Raw genomic sequence first — 23,722 nt, forward strand, 5'->3', positions numbered from 1 at the left:
AAGTGGGATATATATAAGTAAGTGTGATTGACTGGAATCTGGCAATATAATAACCATTATGGTGGGATACACTGGCTAAGCAATTAACAAAAATGTCTGTGCTGACATAAATAGTTTACATGAGAATACATTATAATTTTGTCCCTTTGGTTGAGTCTCTGTCAGAGGGAGAGCAGGAGTGTGGTTGTGAAGAAGTTGGTAATTTCATGGCGCAAATTAACACTTTTGCATGCACTATATCCGTGTCACATTCTCATTAGGGGCTGAGCCCCCCTAAAGGTCTGATCCTGAAATCCGGAAATGTTGTAATGTTTACTGTACTACATTTATCTGACAGCTTTTGCTTTATTGCTTCAAGCTGGGCTTGTTTCTGCAACAGCTCATTGAGTATCAGATACAATTAAAACTATTTGACATTGACATTGGTCCAGTATTAAACGAGATTGCTGCAGTAGGCAATGGTGAAACAAGCTACATTGTAAGTTAATAGGACCTCAATTTACGTTCATAAAAGTGCTTGTTTTGCCACTGACAGGCTCAGATAAATATTCTAAGTGTCTGACAACATTATGGAAAGGATTTCTAAGGAGGTCGACCTTTCTGTTAGAGAGTAAGATCCTTTATTAAAACATAAAAAGTCTGCGAAATTGCGTTCGCTAAACCCACCAGACTCCATGTAAATAAACAGTAATTTTAGCATCGTAAAATGGGCATTCTAGAACATCTCTGAGCTCTGAACAGTGCTTGCTCTGGGTGTTTTGAGCCTGCGCGTGTAGGGTGCACAACTATTTAATTCCAATTTCGGGTCTGTCAGTCACAGTGAAAAACTGGGACATTTCTGGGGACAGCACTAGCCGGGGACAGGTCACCAAAACCGGGGACGTCTGGTCACCCTATCTTAGAGGGCTATGCCTATACTCATAGAATCTGGAGTTACAATACGTAACTATCGTTCTATTTCGTATAGGCTTCGCCCTCTAAGAGATGTTGCTATTGGGTTAAGGGTGAAGCTGATGTAGTCAATGCCACCTGTGACACCAAAATCCACAAGCAAATAGCATAGACTAGCTCCTCTTCCTTCTTGCACTGTACATGTTTTTTTATGTAACAAAGTTATATTGTTTGCTTAAAAACCTGATGGGCTATCTCCATGACTGGCCTGCTTAACGTTGTGAGGTCCTGCCGCATGGATTCTGAAGGTGCTCCATGATTAAGATTAAAATGCATCACACAGTCGGCATCACTGACAGCGCTGACACCACCCTGTGAGGCGCAATGTGTGACAGCGGAGAGTTTAATGCATCCAGCCTGGTTTTCTCTGGTTGCAGAGTTTATGGCCACACCACCTGTGAGGGGATCGGCGAACTCTTTGCCAGTTTATGGCGAATTCAGTGTTTATAGATGCTGCATAGCCTCCACTGTGTAGAGTGCAGCTCTCTCTTAGGGTGTCATAAGGATTAGGTTGTCTAACAGAACCATGATCCCCTCTGCGTAATGGCTGAAAAACCATTTGAAGGGCGTACGATGGGCCAGAGAGTAGCCGAATGTCAGCCAGTTGTCTATCGAACTCCCAGGAAGGAGAAGCACAGGAATTTTCTGTGTTTGGTGATGACCGGAATGTGAACGTGCCCTCAGCTCGATGGAAGTGAACCAATCGCCGGGTACACACGCTGCAACGCATGTAGTCAACATGTGGAACGGTCGCTCCACATGTTCGGAGGTGGAGAATAAGTGAGTAGGCTATCAACACACACTTTGAATGGGTGTTTGCTCCTGTTAATTCTGACACAGTGTGGCTGGGCTTCGCCTGCGTTACTTTATGTGAGCGTGGCAGCAAGCCTGTCTGTGTGTGTGAGGGGAACGTGTGTCTCAGTAGCCGCAAGATACTCAGAAGGGACAAAAGCGGACTGACTGAGAGGAAACTGCTCTTTAGGAGAAACTGTGTGGCCCTTAAAAGCGCCGTTATGTTTCCAACTCTCAGCTGGAGTGAGACATGCGTTCCCGGCGCCCCGTTACTGTCACGGCCACTGACGCCACTGTTTGCGAGTCGGCTCAGGAGTGGATTGGACCAGGTGGGTGCTGCCCGCAGGGCCTCATGGCTGCGTCAGTTTGATGTTTGGCGGAAGATACCGCCGCATAGAAGGAGGGCGGTATGGTGGAGCTGGAGCCAGGGGCTTGGGGAGGCAGAGCCGCAGCCTGCGGGGCTCCGTCTCCTCGAGCTGACATCTTGGTGCCGCTGTTGTGGCCGAGGCGCCGCTCTCCAGGAGGTGTGTTTCTGAGTTGTGACCTGTGCAGGCAGATGTTCTGCTGTGACATGTGCAGCCAGATGCCTATATAACTCCGGGGGACAGCCAAAGGCTTAGCGGTCATGGCAGAGACATCAGAGCAATGTTGTTCTGCGCCACGGCCACCTAGGTGAATGGAGCATAGCGAGACATTGGTGCCGTCCGTTTCCCGGGTTCGGAGAATGCTTACTCAGCATTCACACAGGTGGTAGCAGTGGGCAGGGAGCCCGTCTGATGCGGAGGAGACAGCCGCAGTGGTGGGGCTCCGTAATCCTCTTCTGTTTCGAGTTTCCAGTTCTCCCAATAGAGAGGGGGGGAGCCGGTGCCGGCTAGAGAACCATCTCTGGGGGGATCCAAGTCAGCGGGCTCTCGCCAAAGGGATCCCCTTAAGGGATGTCCGGGTGCCGCCACTGGTGGTATCCTTACCTTACCTGACTGTCCGCCCAGCTGCCATCGTCTGCCACTTCAGTTGCTCTGTCGGTAAGCAGGCGTAGAACTGCTGGCAGCCGGCAGGGTGTCAGCCTGGCGAACGGGGCCAAGGCACGCCTCGCAGATCGGGCGGAGATCTGGCGGCAGGATGTAGCCGGTCCGTCAATTGGTACACAGGCAGACACCACTGTTCTTCGAAGTCTTCAAACTGCTTGTCGCTGAAGAAAAATAGGGAGCAGATCTCTGGTCTCACAGCTGTAATATACAGTAACTGCGGACGTAAGAGTGGCCTGTGCAGGGCACAAGGGCGCGAAAGAAATCTTCACGACTGTGCATGCGCAAGGGATAAACCCAATAGCAACAGCTCTTAGAGGGCGAATTTCTGAAAGCATAGCAACACTGAGCTATCTATTACATCTACATATACATACATATATCTGACAGTGGTATTCCCATAACACTCTATTAATAGAATAATATCCCATCTCAAGGGTTCTTGTGGTTGCAGATCTGACAGTATCCGTCTCTTCATCCAGGAGCGCCTAAGGCCAACTGTTGGAGACATGGAGGCTATGGTGTCAGGATTGGTTTGTCATCATACCCAGCTGGATATCACGCCTCTGCACACATGCCTCCTTTCACATTCACAAATAATTTCCTTCTATTTCGCTACTGTGCACTAGAAATAAACACTGACATTCAAAAGGCCAAGCATGATCAAACACACCTTGTCCTCCTCCTCGTCGCCCCCTCAACATCTTTCTGATGTATTTTCTGTGCTGTTAATCATGGCTCCACTTTCCACTTTTCTACTCTCATTTCTTTCTTTGTAGTACTAATTCAACTTCCTAGCATTGCCCTCTCCTCCATGGTTCCTAATAACATGGTGTCCACATCTGTACACTATTCTTTTTTATTCAGTCTACATAATGCAGTACAGCATCATACACTGCATTGGCCTTGGGGTTACATAATCCATTGTCTGAACCAGTGTGTCACATGGATACAACATGTCAGCCTATAAGTAGTGGTTACTGCAATACCATTTCTGTGTTTCTGCAAGGTTTTGTTTTCAGTAGCGATAGTTTCCTAAGTGAATACAGTGTGTACATCCTTTTTAGCAACAGTTTGCTTTATTTGCAATCATTTTCTTACAATTTCATTCCAGGATATAGTGTCCTTTCTCTAACAGGAAGTCATTGGATCAGAATAAAATCTGTTTTACTACTGTGAGGTGTTATTATGGAACCCACGCAACTTGTTGTTGTTGTTTATTTGGTTGCCATGACTTCGCGAGTGATGACGTCCTGTCACTGTTCCAGTTCCAGTTGGTGACTGTTCGCTTGAGTTCAGTGGAGCAGACAGCTCATGTAATTACGACTTCATGACATTTCATAAATTACTGAAGCAGCGGCGGCAATAATTGTACTGTATATACCGGAAACACTGCCTTTCAATGGAATATGGACACAATGTAAAAAGCTACAACCATTGTAGCAGCCTGAAGTTTACTGAAAAGCAAACATGCAGTCTGAATGTTTTTGTAAGTTTGAGTAATGCTGTGAGGAAAAACTGAAGTGAATGACTACTATTCTCCACTAGCTGCTTGTTGTTCATCAGTGTGCCCCTGAGTGAGCCATTTAACCCCCATCTGCTGTAGTTGAGCTACTCTGTGGGCTTCGGTTGAAAACGGTGGTGTTTTATGGTCAGCTCCTGGATGCTAACTGTGCAGGTGCAGTGAGTGCCTTGCAGAAAAGAAACGTGTACACAGTTGGAACAATCCTGAATAAACAAAAGCAATAAAAAAACACAATATTCTCCCTCTTCTGCCCAAGGTTTCATGAATTTCCACTCAAGATGTTTTTAGTTGTTTCTTGTCTTTGGGTTTGTGGTTGGTGAAACAAGTAGGTTGGTTATGTCTTTCCAACATGTGATGTTATTTGCATTGTGCCATTTTCTCTTGTCTTTTTTTATTCTATCCTTGCGTTAATGTTTGATTGTTTGTGTACTGCATTTGCATCATGTGTTTTGAGGCTGACTTTTGATTGTTGGGTTCTTTTAGGCATGATGAAGAGCTCTTTAAACCAGTAGGAGTTAGATTTTTAAGTGGCATGTGGCAGCCGGAAGTGGCATGTTCTTCACCGTAAGACGTAAAATATAACTTATAACGTTACAATATAACTTAGTTCTTCACCGCAAGACGTAAAATATAACTTATAATGTTAAAATATAACTTATAAAGTAAGATTTCGTTAAAATATACGTGGCACTTTCTAAAGCCACTTGGCGTGTTATCGCGAGGCTACATGACACGCTGGTTGTGTTCAGGAAAAGAAGAAATGGTTGGGATTAGGAAAAGAAGAACGGGGTTGGGTTGGATTTACCAAAAAAAAACGGTTGGGATCAGGAAAAGAAGAACGGGGTTAGGTTAGGGTTTAGGAAAAGAACAACTGGTTGGGTTTAGGAAAAGAATAACGGGGTTAGGGTTAGGAAAACAACAAACGTGAAAAGGAAATATCAATCGCGGGACACAAAGTTACACATGGGACTAGATCCCCGCTCTCCTGGGTGAAAGCCCTGTGTTTTACCCATCCTCCACCCCGACCAACATTCCTAAATGGATTTTCGCCATTTCATACTACTCGCTACGGCGTTAATTCACATGCAATCGCAATTGGCGTACGGAAGTACCGGAAGTACATGCCACTGGCACGTGCCACATGCCACTAAAAAATCTAACTCCCTCTCCTTTAAACTGTATATGGAGTATGGTTCAAAGAAGGTTTGGGCAATTGAAGGGAAAAGATGTAATAGTAGTTTTGAAATGTGTTTACCATAGCTTCAAAGTGTGTCATTAGAAAATGTAAGGCTAGACAAAGCACATGTTATATGCAGGCTCTGGACCAGGTTGCTTGGAGGTACTGTAAAATGAGGCTGATAGGAATGTAGTCAGTTTTTCAGGTACTTGGTCACAAACCAAAATATTGGACAAATTTAAATTTTGACCTGGTAATGGCACCATATATCAAGTTAGTAGTTAAAAATTGATTACTATAAGTTTTACAAAGGTAGTGCCTGTTACTGTGTCCATGACCTGTGGATGTCAGATGTTTTGTGAATTACTAATTAAACTCTCTGCTAAAGACGCAGCTGCCTGGAGCAATATCGCTGTGAGAGCATAAACACGGAATAAATCATAAATAATAAAAATAGGGAAATGGCTAAATAATGTTTTAATGCATAGAGGGTAGCCCAGTGCTGCTATTTGTCACTTCTTGTAAAGCAATAACCATGGATTTAAATTAAGCAGGGAATTAGCTGGTAATCAAACTGTTTGCATTCAGACCTTTTCTCCACCGTTATCAGCAAACCTGCAGTTGACTGGCAAATAAGCTGTTCCCTGCAATGACAGGCTTTTTTTCACAATTAATTTTCACTTGTGTAAACATTTTGTTTGCAGTCATAGTCATAGAATCGAACAACAGTAGCATGGTAAATTAGCTAGTGGGATGTTTGGGTAATTCCAAGTCATAATGCTTAATATACAGGCCATATTTCCCTCTCACAGTGAGGTACTGTGCTACTCTAAATGCAGGGAAATGGTTTTGTCTCTTTTCGTCTCCGACACACACACACACACACACACACACACACACATTTTGTTTAGTCAGCAGAGACACTAGCAGAAGTGGGTGCTGTGGCAATGCGCGTCCACAAATCTGGGGGGCGGAGATTCTGAAGAGTGGGTTGTAGCTGTTTGGCAGTTGAGTTCAAATATCATAATGTAATAATTAATATAATAATAATATAATATTGAACACATTTTCACCCAATGTGTGTGTTGATTGGCAAAGGCCTCAAAACAACTCCATACCACCCATACTTACAGCTGAGCTATTATATGTATCCTTTATTTAACCAGGTAAAATCATTGAGATCAAAATCTTAAACTCTAGAGTGACCTGACCATGAGGGCAGCATAAACATTGTTACAAATTCAACTGTCACACATTACAAATGAGTGAGCACAATATCCCGTTAAAAAGAAAATGAATGTAAAAAATAAATGACAAGGGATGTAATCTCTTTAATAAAATATGCATTTCAGGCCTGTGGCAAGAGAGGACTGTAAAATCTAAAGCAATCACAAAAGAGCAGAGTGCCTTTGATGGTCAGATAAAACAAATGTCTTGTTTGGCGGAAGCGCTCTGTTTCTTTCTCTCTATCACACACACACACACACACACAGTATGAATTAGGTTCATTAACATTGTAGGTAGTGGATAAGTCACGTGTTGCATTACATTATGAACACATCTGTCAATTAGAAAAAGGTGCATCTTATTATCATTAAAAAAAAACTGTGTACTGGAGGTTTGCTAACATTTCTATGATTTTCATGACAGACATTTTGACACAGGTGCAGGTATTAAAGTTGGCTCGATTTCCGGTTTTAATAATACTTTTAATGATACTTTTACTATTTGTCAATCCGCACGGCCCACAAGGTACATGTAATTGGCAGTTGAAATGGATCTTAGCCTCTTTACACACACAGCACATATAATTCAGGGGGTAGGGCAGGGTCAACCATGGTACAGCGCTCCTGGAGCAGTTTGTGGGTTCGGTGCCTTGCTCAAGAGAACCACAGCAATGCCCAGGAGGCAAACTGGCACCTTTTCCAGCTGACAGTCCACATTCCATACTTAGTCCATGTTGATTATTAATTACACCTTTTTCTGCTTGGACATGGCAATATATATTTCCATGAATAAGGTAAATTGGTGTTATATTCAAACCCTAGTCTAGGGTTCTGTGGTTTTCCAGTAGGAGTTGTACATAAACAGAAACATTTAAAATCTGTTGTTGAACTTCTGAACTACATCTGTATTGACACACTGTTTCCCAGTGTTACCTGTTCATTACAGGCATTATGCTCGTGGGCAAATAGTGGATGAAATTGTCCTACGTGTGTTTGGGCTGCTGTGTGTCTGTTTGACAGACACAGACATACATGCAGTGACAGGATGAATCTCTGCATTCACACAAAATCCGGCACCTTCCCGCAGGTTTGTGCGGGGGTGTGGGTGTGTTTATTTGTGCTTAGGCTTGGGCCAGTGTAAAAAAAAAGTTCGTAACGGTTGATATCAAGCCAAACATCGGACCGGACCGGTATACCGAAATCTACCACTAGGTGTCCCACTTTTCTTAGCCACTCCCGAGTGAGACTGATGAAAGTGCCCATAGTGAGAGTTTAGTTCTCTCCAGTCTACATGGTGGTGGTAATGCACCTCCAAGCCATGAGTTTTTACCTGTAGTGACAAGAAGCCTTTTTGGTTTAGTGTTTACACTTTGCCTCGTCTTTTTCAGCTCACCTCTTTCCTCGGCTTGAAATCCAAAACATTTCCATATCGGCAGCGCAGTTTTAGTTTTCTTTGAGAATAACTCTGTCATATATCATCTTGTCACACCAAAAAACACACAAACTTTCTAGTAAAAAAAAACTGAAAATGCACCATTCCACATCGCGCTGCTTGGCTCGGCAGTGAAGACTAGAGACTAGTGCAACACCTGAAAAGCACCGTTATTACTCTCTGCTCCTCACCACGGGGCTTCTCAGGTGCTGCGAGCAAAATCACTCCACCCAAGTAGCAGTGCTTCGTCTTCTGAGAATATAGTTCCCAGTTTGTATACAGTAAGAAGATGGCTGGTCTCATATGACCTTGTTATTTGTACACGCTGTGACTATACAAATCACAACATGTAAATAGGAAAATGTTGGCGTTATTTTGTCACTTATTGGGAGCAGTAGACTAGATGGAGCCGGTTACCTCCAGGATCTGTGCTAAGCTAGGTTAGCGGTGGGTGCGTCAGACAAAGTTACGATACGCACGGAGAGAGGAGTAGGGTATGTATTGACTTATCTAACTCTGGGGGATACGGTGAATAAGCTAAAGTCCCAAAAAGTTGCCATGTTCCTTTAAATTGGCCAGTAGGTGCCATAATGACAAATGCCGGTTCAGCCGGTTAGCATGAAATCAAACTGGTTTAGCCTTGTCCACCGGACCGGTGAAACCAGAAATCGACCCAACTCTATTTTTGCTTTAGAACGTTACTGCCGTGAAACAATCAGAAAATAACTATTTAAGTTGTTGGCAGCTCTGCTCCATCTCTTCATTCACTCTCTAGCTTGCTTGACCACCGCTGCTGCTCTCTCTCTCTCTCTCTCTCTCTCTCTCTCTCTCTCTCTCTCTCTCTCTCTCTCTCTCTCACTAAGTCATGCCAACACATTCATGTGTCAGTTAGAATAGGACCCATGTTTGAATACCTCATGCAATGTTTACTTACATTCATATTCATTCATAGTGTCTAGTGTCTTTTGCTTCTTCATTTCTACTGCTTCTTTTTTGCTATTACCTTTTGCTGTGCTTCTGTGTACAATCTAGACTAGCAATTATGGGTTATTTTGAGTGTCCTCATCATCGACTGTGTTTCTGTCTCTGTCTTGATGTCCATGTGCCTACAAACACAATCACTTTTTGGATAGACATTGATGTCACTTCCTCTCTATCTCTCTCATTCTTTCTTTTCCTTCAGGAGCCTTTTTTCCATAATGAAAATCACAATGGCTGCTGCCTTATTAAACGAGCATTCATTTCAGGAAGATTAAAGCCATTACAATGAGTAATAGAAAAGAGAGCAGGAAAAATGAGTAAAATACACTTAGGCATGCATATGCCATTTAACCAAGTAACAGGATTTATGAAATCAATTACTAAAGTGTGTGTGTGTGTGTGTGTGTGTGTGTGTGTGTGTGTGTACACTATATGCTTAGAGGCCAAGAAAAATATGAAGGGAATAAGATTATCTTAAGTCAAGGTTGTTGTGCACATGTGATATAATTCATACATTTAAGAGGGGGACAGTCAGAGACACATTCAACAGCATAATGCTATGAAAAATCCATTCACTCACTACTTAGACAAAAATTTAATGTGTAACATTTAATGTGTCTTGTGTGTGCAGGTTAAAAACGAAATGCTCTAAACCATTCTCCCATTGGCTCAGCAGCACAGCTCAGACTCATTTCCAAGCAATGAAATATAAATCACTGAAAACATGGAAACACTTTTCGAATTAAAATAGCCCCACATCATCACATACCCTTCACCATAGAGATTGGCATGGGGTACTTTCCATAAGATCATCTCTCAGTGCAAATCAAACCAGCTATTAGGCTAACTGAATTAAAACCATGCCAATCTCTAGGTATGAAATTTTTCCACTTTGAAATTTTGCTGTTTTCATGAATACAAAAGTTGGGTGATCCACCCCAGACTAAAAAATGTTGGGTGACCCTCCCCTCAACAAAGAATAAAAAGACATGACCCTCCCCTATTTTCCTCCGGTGGTCCATTCCATAAATATCGAACAGTCCCTAAGATCAATTTCCAAAAGATGATTTTTTTATTCCTCTTTTTAGTCAATTTTAGCATGGGTTCATAAACTTCATAAGGAGCACCACTGTATGGTGAATAATAAATAATATGACATGGAGTATAATGTAATGGAGTGACATGGAGTATAATGTAATGTGTGATCGTGTTCTACTAATAAGTTAAACATGCCAAAAATAATATACGTATTATTTAGTTGGCAGTTTCTGTTATGGATTAGTCCGACTGGATGGCTAGGCTAACAACATTAGTAAAGTTAGCTAAGGCTAGCTCAAATGTTAACGTTAGAGATATAGGTACACCGCAAGGATTTACGGACATTTCAAAAGCTTTGGACATATCCCCCACAACTGAACGAACCAGAGACACTTATACATTCCTTTATTTACGGTGCTATCTTGCGCTACATCGTTAATAAAGACAGAAACACTCCAGTACACCCCGTGCTTCCTGTAATGATAGCTATCAATCAACAACCCGTTCTCACTCCCAACTCATAAAATACAAATGCCTGGGCAGTGGCTCTCAGCGTCAGATACAACGCAAAAAACACCCTTCAGCGTATGTATAGAACACACTAGGCAGAGCAGCAGCGCGACCACCGAGCTGTAAGATGACATAGTATTAGGAGCGACCCTTAGCGAGTAGTATTAAAGACCAAAAATGCCGCGTAAGGAGGTTGGTTGAGCAGGTGTATGGGTCAAACAACACAGGACTTTCACCCAGGAGACCAGGGTTTGTGTCCCGTGAGTCACTGAAACGTACATTTTATAACCCCACCCATGATCTTTTCCTAAACCTAACTGTCCCGTTCTTGTGCCGCATGTCTGAAGGGCCGGACCTAGAGCGTCAAAAGTGACGTCAAGAGTCCCGACGCTAAAGGAGACTTTTAACGTGAATAACAAACGCCAAAGGATGCCAAGAGTCCCGACGTTAAAGGAGACTTTTAGCGTGAATAACAAACACCAAGAGGCACATGACCCAACGTATTTTACGCGATGGGAGAGTGAGAAAGTGAGAGATTGTGTTGAAAGTGACCAATCATAACAGGGCCAGTGCCTCCCTTGGTTTTCAGCCCTCAAAGTGTCAAAAGCAGATATCCACTTTGAGAGCAGAGTTACCTGTAAGAGCGTGTATTTCCCTCCAGCGCCCGCAAAGCAGACACTCTCGCGTGTGGTGGCTGCTCTGTGCGCTTGCTGAATAGTTTTATACATGAGGTGCCATTCTTTGCCCCTCCCTATGTTTGCTTTCACGCTCACAGCTGCCCAGGGCTTAAAATTAATCGCCTAAATGAAAGAAATAAACTACTGTTTGTGTAGTGTTCAATGTTGTTATCTGTCTTGTTAATCTTTATTCCCCATTGGAGTTCCACAAAAGTCGTGTGTTTGCATTTTCAATGCGTTTTGAGGTGAATTTTCAGGGTAAGACAGAGGGGGGAGAGGGACGAAGGGAGGGGATCGCCACTTCAACAGCGCGGCGCTGCACTTCAAGTGACACAAGCGCTTATGCTGGTTGAGATTGCTGTTATAGCCTCATTTCACTCAGGGGAAAAATGTCAAAAAGACAACAAAGTTTGCTTAACTTTTTCAAATACGCTGGCCAGTCAGATCCCAAACAAGCAAAAACCGTTTCTGCCGATCAAGAATGTGGAGACCACGGTTAGTTTTTGGTTTTAATTGTCCGATGGATAATTGCTGCTTGTGAAAACGATCATTGCAGTGTATTTTAAATTTTTTTTACATTTCGCACCGATGCAGTGCACGTTCTGAAATAAAAATAAACATTGCCCTGATGTACACACAGCGTTGTTTAGGCTTTTTTAGTCAGAGTCAAAGAAGCTACGTAGGCAGGTGTAATTTTTTTTTTGGTTCCGTTACCTCCAACCCCCATTTTGAGTCACCGGATCCAGCCCCCTCTGCGCTCCGGGACCTCCCACTTTACAAATTAAGCACTGCAGCTGCCTGTACATCTCTGGGTTATTGAATTGGTGCACAAAGACTAATATCTGCGCGTGTAAAATAATAGAATTTGCTTGTGAGCATGTTTTATCACGCTTATGTCATAAACAACCTAATAATAACAATCTGAGCCTGTCAGTGGCAGAAAACAAGCACTTTAGTGGACATAAATTGACGGTGCGCATTTGCCCTATAGGGTGACATTGCACCCTGGTTCGTGACTGCCAGGTTACAGCGTTCTCGATTAAACTTGGACCAATGCCAAAGAGTTTTGTTCACATTAGTCACTTACACACAAAAAAAAGCATTGCAAATATAAATGCACCTTGAGCCTTAATATTTGGAGCATAAACCTTAATGATGTTATTACAAGTTTAATGTCAAACTATTTCTTTCTTAAACTGATAATGTATATAGAATGGTTAGAAAAGGAAATAGAACTCTTGCACAATTATTTGCTATGGCATCAGTACTTACACACGAAAGCATGGCAGGATAACGGCAATTTCTCCATCACATGTTAACCAATTCTACAACGTGGCAACATCTTGTACAATTCAAAGTTGAAGATCAGTATTCAAATATTCCCTCTTAATTTTGTCTATGGTAACACATCCAGAGCTAAGAACCAGCACATCTTACTGAATGCTACATTTAAATGACTTCGCCTGCATTACACAAGGGCCCAGCACACTGATAATGATGATAGATAATGACTAAATTTTTCTCAGCCAGTGTAGAGCTGTGGAGCGGTCTATGCTGAGGAGACGAGCTGTAATTTGGGTAATTTTGCTTCACGATTCACCTTTTTCTTTAATGACAATAATTATCGTAGGAAAACATCTGTAGGATGGGTTGTTTCCCCTTCCCTTCTTCTCCTTCTTTGTCTGATCAATGTCTTGCTAAATCACTGATGTGTTTCCTATTCTTCCTCCTCCTCATCTTCCTTTCTTCACTCACCCTCTCTCTGTGCCCCTAACTCAATTTGTCTCAGTACAATCGATTCGATTCTTTCACGATACATGGATGCAGATTGAATTTGTATTGCGATTTTCATTTATTGCGATTCTAGAAGTATTGCAATTCAACAGTATTGAGGATGGCGATTTTCTTTTCCGTCTTTAACAAAAAAGTTGAATAATACACTTCTAGAGACAATATATCATGAGACATTTTTAAATTGTTTTCTAAGAAGAATGCACATCACATGTCAGTCAGTCAGTCTGACATTTATTTCATGTGTAAAGAAGAACACAACATGGATTTTCTGCATTTTCTTCTTTCGCTTTGTTTCGCTGGAAATGGATATTGATGTAGTCGCCGTCGGCCATACCGTATAAACAGAAAATATTTAGGCAAATCATTGGAAAAAGGAAAAGAATCGATATTAAAAATTGTCACAAAAAAATCACAATACATGCAATTTTCGATTTTTTTCCCCCACCCCTAATAAATACATACTTTTTAAATTTGTATTATCTTTATTGTTATACCACTGCGTTGCATATGATTGATTTTGCATATGATGAAATATGCTCTATAAATAAAGCTGCCTTGCCTTTTAGCACATTATAGTGTTCCTCAATCACATTTGGAGTTGGGGGTATTTAGGCAGTGAGGTATTTTAGGCCTGAACCTCTTACTCACCCCAGTGGTTTCTCCAGTCGACTGGCTGGTGATCCCACAATCTCCCCAAGAGTACAGAACGTCTGACCCAAAAAGTCCTGGAGGGAAAAAAGGAGCATAGTCAGACCCAGACTAAAAACAATACTACCACTGGAACTGAGAAATTAAAGAATTTGTTTCTGCCAAAGAAGCTTGCTTGCTTCAATTTACAGGTCAGAATTTACAATTTAGCCTCTGCATCCACATGTTTAACTAAAATAAATGGTGTTTTATGTACAACATCTTTGGTTAAAAAAAACATTGGATAAGTCAATAATTGTAGTGGTGTCAGGTGAACCAATTTTATTTAATGCTTGCAGACAACAAACTGCAACACTTGATGCTCGCCCTCAGCTGTAAAACAAAAATAATGCTCTCTTTTTGCTAAACGTCACCATTACTGTGCTCTGCTCAACAATGCGACATATCCAGTTTTGGTGTGAAATGTAAAGTTTGTTGAACTGAAATCAAAGTTGTCAATGTATGCATGGTAAGCATGGTTTGATGCAGTGGTTCCCAACTGGTATAGCCTAGGTGCCTGGATTTTCCCTTAAACAATGCCTGTCAGTAGATTTAAACCAAGGAGATTCTTGCTGTGAGGAGACAACACCTGTGTATATTCTGTGTATTTTATTTCACAAAATTAAAACTAACATAGCTTAATTATTAATAGCTTAATTACAATTATAACTTGGTCATGTTGTGTTCTTTAACCCTGTGATTGCTGTTCACTGTCCATGGTTCTGAAGTGTGTGTCGCTAATGGTTAGTTGGCTGTGTGCGTGCGGTTTTCTGTGTTAGGATGGGTTGGCTGTCATGCGTTTTGCACCCCAACTCGTTGTCACCATATTCCGCTGCAGACCACTGAGTGCAGACACAGCTTGTGTGATGATGCGATCATTTGTAAGGAGGATTTGCGTTTTTTGCTTAAGAAATCAGTTGTTTTTTGTTTTGGTGATAACTTTCGCTCTCTCCGTGCTGCTTGCTTGTTGCATTGCTAAGGCTGGACTATCATTTTTTTTTTGTTTCAGAGCTGGAATTGTCACAAATAATTTTTGCAGTAATACAGGAGAGGATACAATAAGATAGGCTGGTAGTTTGCTTTTTTTTTCCCGATGAGGGAAAGGGGGTCAGAGGGCCAAGGTTTAAGAGCCACGGTTCGCTACTGAAAAGACAAAGATGCACATTGTAGTGCCTCTACTCACTACTAGGATGTGGGAAATGGTACTTTAAAATTAAAACACAGAGTGGACGTTGCGGCCCACCTGTTGGGGTGGGGAACCACTGGATTAATGCATTGTGGAGGATAATGGACAAAGGGAGATGATGAAGGGATTCACTGCACCATGAACAATGACAACAAACATTACATTATTTAAATTTAAATGATTAAAGTTGAGTCAGAGTGACATAGTTTTAATCATGTCTTCAACTGGACACAGTCTCTCTATATCACCCAGCATTGGCCTGGTACATTAGACTCCCAAAGACAGATTCAAAATCATACTGTTTGGTTTCAACACACTCTTTTTTTAAACTAATCTCAGCAAGGATTTGGGAAAATCCTTGGCCTTAACAGATAGGTGCAAACTAAATAATTCAGCTTCATACTGTAGTGTGGTTTATTTCAGTGAGTCTCTGGTCTGTTATGCCCACTGATGGCTCCATACTCCACTGAGGGTTAGAAGGAAGAGCCTGGGAAATCTCACCATCTTTATCATGTTACAAAAACATGGTACAAAAGCTAATGACTGAGTATTTATTTTCATTATTCATAATTCATTTATTTTTGGTAGCCGTTGTGGAGCCCTTTGAGACTGCAACAATGGTTAAGAGCTGCACAGATGGGTTGGCTTGGCTCTCAGTTTGTGTTTTGATCAGTGACATCATTCTTCCTCCTGAGAAAAAGATCATTAATGTGAGACAGCAGCCATGCAGTGTCAGAAGTGAGAGAGATGTTGGGACCTACGTTGAGTTCTGCAGGCTTCCAGAAAGGTTGGGCAGCAGCAGCAACAACATTAATGAAAACAATGACAACAGCAATAACAACATCATCACAACACTATACCAAATACCTAGCACTCCTAGCATTGCTCAAGATGGTGAAGTACAAGTGGAAAGACAACATGCTGTGCCAGAACTAAAACCCAAAGCACACAGGTAGAATTGAAGCTAGTGATGAAAACAAGCAAACCCAGTCATCCAAATATGTCAAATAATCATCCAAACTGATTATTTTAAAGTTTTGTCAATGCTTTCTGTCACCATAGTTTCCAACCTTATGGATTAAAAACCAACTTATCTTTTTCTAGTTAAACAAAAATGATCAGGTAATTTAATATGTTGCTTGAAATGGAAACTAACAAAGCATTGCATAATCCAAGCTTTTCTACATGACAGTATAGCACGTTATTACACAATGCCTGCAGAATACTACTAAAACAAATACAAAAATTAGATAAGACTTAATCATTGATCTATAGAAATATAATTAGCATATTCATAGCACAATTACAGCATGGATAACCCCTGTTTAAGTCTAAAAACAAAGACATTGAATAAAGAGAAACAAACATTTGTATTTGGATACTTTTACTGAGAGATCAGGCAATAATAAAAATAATAATAAAATAAAAAGGGTTTGCTCTATTCCATCAAGACAATACCATGCAGCAGTCAACAGAAAAACATCATCATTGCCACCAATAGACCACTGATAAAAAGACTTTGGCCAGTCTCAAATCACTTTGAACACCATATTCCATTAAGCAATATTTACTTTTTACATTTTCACAGCCATTCAAGCCAATAATTCAGATTTTACTCAAGACTGGCCTCCATTTATCCGTGGTTCAAGGTCACAATACGTGCACTCACATGTTTGGACAGGTCTGGGCTTTTGGAGTCGACATCATACCTGAAGGGAAACAAAATAAAAGCAGCAAAGCCATTTTACTTCCAAAACTGTAGAGGAGACTCTTATCTAAATGGGGACATTTTGATGAATATGCTCATAAAGGCAAGCTCTTAAACAAACGCTGGTGATCTGTCATCACTGGGAGCAGAAAAGAAATACTCTCACCACGCTTATCTCATTTTGTTTGTAGGTTTAAGGACATAGTGTGTCTCAAACGTCTAGGGAAGGAAAAGGGTATGATGGCAATTGAGGAAGGGTATGAATTTAAATTAAAAGTAACCGAGGAAAAAAGGTTAACAGGACAAAAGAAAATAATATGAAATTTTAATTTTCTAAATTGAAAACCACAGTATGTACAAAAGTGGGTGCACTCATGAGAGATCAAAAACAGTCAACACAATTCATATCACACACTAAAAATGAGCCAAGATAAAAATGAGGACAGGATCTTAGTATCTTTTCAGATGTTACTATATGTGGGCAGAATAATTGGGTAAGGGTTCAACAAGACCTTTTTTTCTTCTCTTCCATAATAATGAGTGGTGGATCAGGTCTGATTTACATGTGAATATAAAGCTTTGAAAGTGAAGGAAGTGGACCATATGTGATGTACCAAGATTAAACACTCAATGAAACGATAGATCCTTTTTGCCTGGAGATTATTCAGGCTGCATGTTTATGAGTTTCTCTTAGTATTAATTTAAATAAAAGATCAAGTGCTATACTACAGAGTTTCCAAATTGCATCTAGTTTTATATTTTGTGGTGGCTTATCTGTAGAGGATATAAAGGCACGTTGTGCTAACGGTCACCGTATTCAGGTGCTCTGAGGGAATGGTTGTTTATGTGATTTCAAATTAAGATTATTTGTATCCATGAAAAAGCTTAACCCCAGCAAGTGCTGAGGCAGCGTTCTTTGTGTGTCCAGCCTGTAAAGAGCTTGTAGTTAACCCTTCATGCTGGCCAACAACACGCTACATACAAGAATGATGACCACTCTTGTGTCAGAAACAGATTTATTTGTACTGAGAAATCATAAATGAAAATCACGTCACAAAACGAATCATGAGGTCAATTGACTGTTTCGCTAAACCACTTAGTTCTCACACAGCACATTCGCAGGTTACAGCAATAACTTTGGCAGATTTTTCATTCAAAATTCTTTACATTTCTTAAAAGATTGGTCTTTGATTTCACACAGAAGTGAAAAGCAAGCTCCTCATTTCTGCATTTTGTTGGTTAAAATGATGACTGCCGGTATCCTATTTTATCAGCTGTAAGTAGCTAGCGTAAGCTTCTGCTAATGCTAAAACACCATGAGTTGGCTGAAAACTCCATCTTCAGCTGACTTTTTAATGTTTCCTGCTGACATGTTTTAAAATGAGAACCTTCATTAAGGGCTCTCTTGAATATCCAATTGATGGCTGCATACATGATATCGTATTAAAAGACTGAGGCTAAACTACGTGTCCCAGGCAAAAAGTCACATTGTTATGTAGAGAAATTCAAAGCTTGACAGGCCTGCTGTGCCTAGTTACTAGGGATTCTAATTTAGATTTTTTTTCTGACCAACCTTTGTTAACCAATCATTAACCGTTAGTGGGGGGTGGCTTCAGGGGCTCCAGCCCTGAATATTTTATTTTTTTTAAATATCTTCAACTGTTTTACGATACTACTACTACTGCTACTACTACTACTACTATGCTATTCCCTAAATACATCTAATATAATTGAGTAAATGTTCTTGTGTTGGCCTAATATTTAATTCAAAGTGTTGAGGACCACATTTACTTGGCATTGTTGGGGATTTGAAGTTAGAGCAGCCCAAATTAGTATGGCATTTTCATTCAAATGAAGCAGATTTGTCAGCTTATGCCAAATTCCTATCTTATCTATCCATCTTACTTGTGTAACTTAAAAATAGAAACATCAGACAAGTTTTGCCTCTTTTTAGGAGACAGGAGAGAAAATTTGTCATCCTCATAAACTGTTTATTCTGGTTTCAGAATGATGAAGACATGGATACCAAATAGGATGTAAGCTCTACAGGATGATTGTTTTCCATAGCAACTATCATGTTCTTCCCAAATTATGTACGGATTTCAAGCATTCTTTTATCAATTGGCTTGAAAAATAGTGCACATAGTTGCTGTAAATGAGAAAGGAGCATGCCCCCGGACCCTCCTAGATTTGGGCTGAGCCCTGAATATTCATAACGTCTGGCCCCGCCCCTGACCATTAACCGGCAAGCAGACAACTGAGTTCCAGTTCGCTTTTAGCATCCTTGGACAGCTGTGAACTTGTACCAATCGCGCAGCCACGATGTTGTGTGCATTGTCATGGACATGTGCAGCCACTTTGGCAGTAAAAATGGACCCGCTTGCATGCAACGTATGTCCAAGCCTGTTTCCACCGCGTCGATTACAGTAGTTTAGCTGTGAGGTTGTCAGCTGTATGTCTGACTAACGTACACACTCACAAACGCAACCTGCTACTAGCAAGTTAACTATCAGTTAAGAAATAGATTGTATAGCCCATTTTTCTTTAATCAGCTATTTTAAATTACTTTTTAAAACAATTTTAATTATATTGTTTTTAACTGTTTAACTGATGATTGGTCAAAATTCTTGTTATCAGTTAATGGTTAAACAGTAATTATTACCTTCCCAATTAGTTACGGTTGCTAATCTGATTGGGCAATCGCTGTTTTGGGGGCGGTGTTTACCAAACAGTAAATCTTTTAAGACTCTAATTAAAGGGCTCTAAATCAGCACAGGGCGGAGGGAGAGAACATGCATCACAGTGAAGGAGGATAGAGAGCAGCAGAGAAGATACAATGTTGATACGACTTCAGAGGAAATCACTCACAAGTCAAAGCGAAGGTTCTGCTTCTCCTCAAAAAAGTAGTCCAAGATGTACTTTCGAACAAAGTCTGGGTTTAGGGTGTTGTCTATCACCTCCGTTCTGCCAAACTGTGGAAGGAGAAAGACAAATGGAGGTGAGGAGAGAAAATGATGAAAGGAGAAGCAAGACAACAACACTTTTAATAAACAAATACTGTTAGTGGTGTTGTCACCTTGCACTTTTTTTCCGCTCTTTTCTTCTCTTTCTCAGACTCTCGCTTATACGCATACATTTACAGAGGCCTGATTAAAGGTGCACTATGAGTTCCTGCATGGTCACTTCTGTGGACGTTCCAAGTAAATTCAAAACAAAACAGAGCAAGCTCGCCCCTCCCCCCATGTTTCTGTAACTGTCATGACATCCATTACATGGTACCAGCTCGACTCGCCTCGACTCTGCTCACCTTTTTTGGTTTTCCATTACGAAAAAAAGTACCTGGTACCTGCTAACAGGTACTTTTTTTAGTACCTCCTCAGTCGAGGTTCCAAGCGAGCTGAGGCGAGCCGAAAAGGTGACGTGAAAGCGACAGACGGGGGTGTCCTGAACAAACCCACTATTTTTAAACAGTTTAGCCAGCTGTTTTTTTTGCTGCCTCCAGCTTCATTTGAAACAAAATGTGTCTTCTGGCAACACACACCTTCCACGTTCTGTGTGTGCGTTGCGTTAGGCCACGGCAGTTTACTGCGGCGCCGCTTGTTTTACAGTTCTGCGGAGGCTCCGGCAGAGCTTTCGCCGTAGCCTAACTACACACACACATGGCCGGCTCGACGCACACACCAGCGCACAAGTATAAACATCAGGCCACTTTTACATAGGCTACACAGGCTACGGCGAAAGCTCTGCGTGGAGCCTCCACAGAACTGTAAAACAAACTCAAGTGGCCTGATGTTTATACTTGTGCGCTGGTGTGTGCGTCGAGCCGGCATACGACCAGCCACGCTGAGGCGGTACTAAAATCTGCAATGGAAAACAGACGCACAGTGTGTCGAGTCGAGGCGAGGCGAGGCGAGTAGAGTCAAGGCGAGTCGAGCAGGTACCATGTAATGGAAAAACGCCATAACTGTCACTAACCCACACCCCCTCCCCCAACCATCTTGTCGGTGATTGGCTGGAGTGTTTTGTTGTATTTTGGTGCCTATCCTGTGCCTCTAGTGTTTGTTTGACGTTTACGACCCCTGTGTTGTCTCCAGAGACCGGGCTTTTTCACAGTGTATTCAGGGGGCAGCCAGCTAGTGGATCAAGGAGAGATGCCTACGATTTGAGACAAAAATTAAATCGCGTTGAAACCATGCAGGAACTCATAGTGCAACTTTAATGGAGGTGCTTTCACATGCTGCCGCTGTGCAGAGGAAGGCAGGGGTGTGTTTCTTGGTTCCTTGATCATCACTCCTCTCCCACATTAATTATAGCAGGATAACTCACGCATTAACCCCACAGAGAGGAAGAGATAAAGGAAGAGGTGAGGAAATGTGTAGAGAAAGACAGAGATGGTAAGAAAATGGCTAAAGATGTATAAAGAAAAGGGGGCAGGAGTGGGAGGTTTGTACAAAAAAGGAGGGGGGAGTAGTGGGAAAAGAGTGGGAAGAGAGAGGGGGAGAAAGCTAGTGATTAGGGCCTCCTAATTAGTTGGATTCTCACTCGCAAAGTGCCGAATGCAGGGAAATATGCCAGAGAAAAGGCTGGCAAAGACCCAGCAATGCCACATGCATATACTATACAAAAAGCTGATGAAGAGATTCAAATACAAGATACAATACATACATAAATCATTTAAAGCCTCGTGGAATTTCACTGTTTAATCAAATACTCTTCTAAGTGTGAAGATTTCAAATGGTAGTAGTTGTTAAACGCAAGAAGGAAGTCAACACTTGTGACCTACTGTATAGCACGTCACAATTTATGGTATTATTGATGGACATTTACTTAAGGCATCAATATGCTTTTGCAATTCTTATTCATGGTCACTACTCACAACTTTGAATGGCTTACTGTAAGATGTTTTCGCCAGATTAAGTTGTTAGAAGGCCCTTGTGCAAAAAGTTGTTCTTTGGCTGCTATTACACCTCCTGCCCCTGTGACTTTGTGCATGTACTCTGTCCTCTTGGAGTTCCCATCAAGTGTAGTGCACACAGAGACCAACAAATAGCCCCAAATATATAAGATATTCAGTGTGTCAATCATTTAGGAATATGAACCATCTGAGCACAACATAAACCAAAATTATAAGGTCTTGATTTTGACACAGGGCCACCAGACTGAGTTTATATTTTACTTTGGTGACTTTTCTAAACAAATTTGCAATTATTGACATTACGTACAACCAATTGACACACAAAGAAATTGAGGCTTTTTGGGGCAGTTGCCCTTTTATGCCAAGTTTGTAATTCATCTTTCATTGCTCACAAAAACATAATTTCCAGGTTAAATATAACTAAGCACTGCATGTGCTGAGCCAACTTCTTTAACATTCAGTTTAATTTTTATTTCACAAAGGAAAAGAACAAACTCTTGATTCAAGTGACTCTTACTGATCACTGTTACATTTTCTTCGTTTATGATCTTCATCAGAATATTCTCAATAAATTAATCTTTATCTTTATCCTTCATTCATTTTGTTACAACTGCTGGAGCAGTGATTCAGGCACCAGATTGAATCAGAGTATTGCTGTTTTATGTGTCTTGCCTGCAGTGTACAATAACAATGTAAAATCCGACATCATACAACTGCACTACAACAACTGTGTTGGAGCCAAACCTGCCCTGTTTTATTGGAACACTGCCAAACTCTACAATTTCAATCAATGACAAGGAAGCCACTTGCAAGTAGGAATCGATCTTGTTTTTCCATAATGTGGACAGCAGGTACTGTAGGTGGATGTGTGAGTTAACTTTGTCTTTTCAATCAATAATGTAAAAACACCAAATGCAATACAATGTGGGTAATTAGGACAATACAACTACTATAAAACCAGACACCTCTATATTGTTAAAAAATGTTGAACACCTCTTTGATCTCTGATTTTTAAGGTTATATTTTTCACTCACTGACTGAACATCTAAATTTAACAAGCGAGGGAGAAAAGTAGAGAAAAGGACACTGTTATTGTGAGCCACCCCTACTTTCCAAGAGAGCCCCAGGTGTTGATGAGGCTGTGAGCCCATGTTAGTAAAGAGACGGGTGATAGTGAAGATGAGCTCCGTAATGTGATTTCCCTGCTGAGTGGAAGAGACAATACCGTGCTGCAGAGTTCATTAGATACTGCTGGGCTGCTGGAGCTGGCTAATGAGAATATCTGGCTTGAAGTCCCTGACCCACACCCTCGACACGTTCCATACACACACACAGATGCAGAGCAGCTGACACATGTAGAGTCTACATATAGACCTGCAGTGTCTGATATTGAAATGTGAACCTTTCCCTAAAGCACAGACACAGGAAAAATCACACACACACACACACACACACACACACACACACTCACTCTGATTGACGGGTTTAAAATAAAGGCGACAACAGGGTAGTCTAATCCTTCATTATTTTTGTGGGGTTTTTGTTCCAAACCTAACAAAGATTTAATTATCTTCTTCCCTGGAACACACATGAATCACCCCTGGGGATTTGTGCCATATCAATGTCCTGTAGTTCTTTAGCCAATATGGATTTTTATTCTCCTCGTACCATGTTCGGCAGACGGTAGCATGGTGCTGATATAATGAGCTTGGTGGAGTCTTGTGTTCTCACAGAGAGAGGTAAATGACGACGGTGTGAATTACTGTGGACAAACTGTGTGTAGTATAGACTGAGCTTTGTTTCTAGTTTGGCCTTCAGTGAAAAACACTGGGGTGTGTTTAAGATTCCCCAAGACAGAGTGAGAGAAGCACACAAGATTTTGAAAAGCCCCCCAGAAATGATAGAGAGTTAAGGGTACTTCAGTTGTTGAGGGAGGAGAAAGAGCCAAACAACCAGCTGAAAATTACATCTTCCTCCCCATGAAACATGGCATTAAAAAAGACATCACAAAGTTTGTTAGAGCTTTAAAGCTATAGTGCGTAGTTTCTGCCGCCCCCATGAGGAATTCTAAGTAATGACAACAAAACTGTCGGTGTGT

General features: G+C 41.3%; 1 protein-coding gene across 2 annotated transcripts in view; it reads right to left on the reverse strand.

Annotated features, from left to right (window-relative positions):
• Positions 1-23,722, reverse strand: part of cpne5b (copine Vb) — a 137,552-nt gene that overhangs the window by 77,777 nt on the left and 36,053 nt on the right. The window contains exons 4-7 of one of the 2 annotated variants that reach the window (XM_036002200.1): positions 19,578-19,681; positions 16,671-16,710; positions 15,763-15,777; positions 13,777-13,853 (exon numbers count right to left, since the gene is read on the reverse strand). In XM_036002200.1, coding sequence (XP_035858093.1) covers positions 13,777-13,853; positions 15,763-15,777; positions 16,671-16,710; positions 19,578-19,681 — 236 coding nt within the window. The remainder of the gene's footprint in view (positions 1-13,776; positions 13,854-15,762; positions 15,778-16,670; positions 16,711-19,577; positions 19,682-23,722) is intronic. The other variant, XM_031323866.2, reaches the window with a different exon arrangement.

The sequence above is a fragment of the Sander lucioperca genome, chromosome 6 (genome assembly GCF_008315115.2).
Source record: "Sander lucioperca isolate FBNREF2018 chromosome 6, SLUC_FBN_1.2, whole genome shotgun sequence".
NCBI classification, from domain to species: domain Eukaryota; kingdom Metazoa; phylum Chordata; class Actinopteri; order Perciformes; family Percidae; genus Sander; species Sander lucioperca.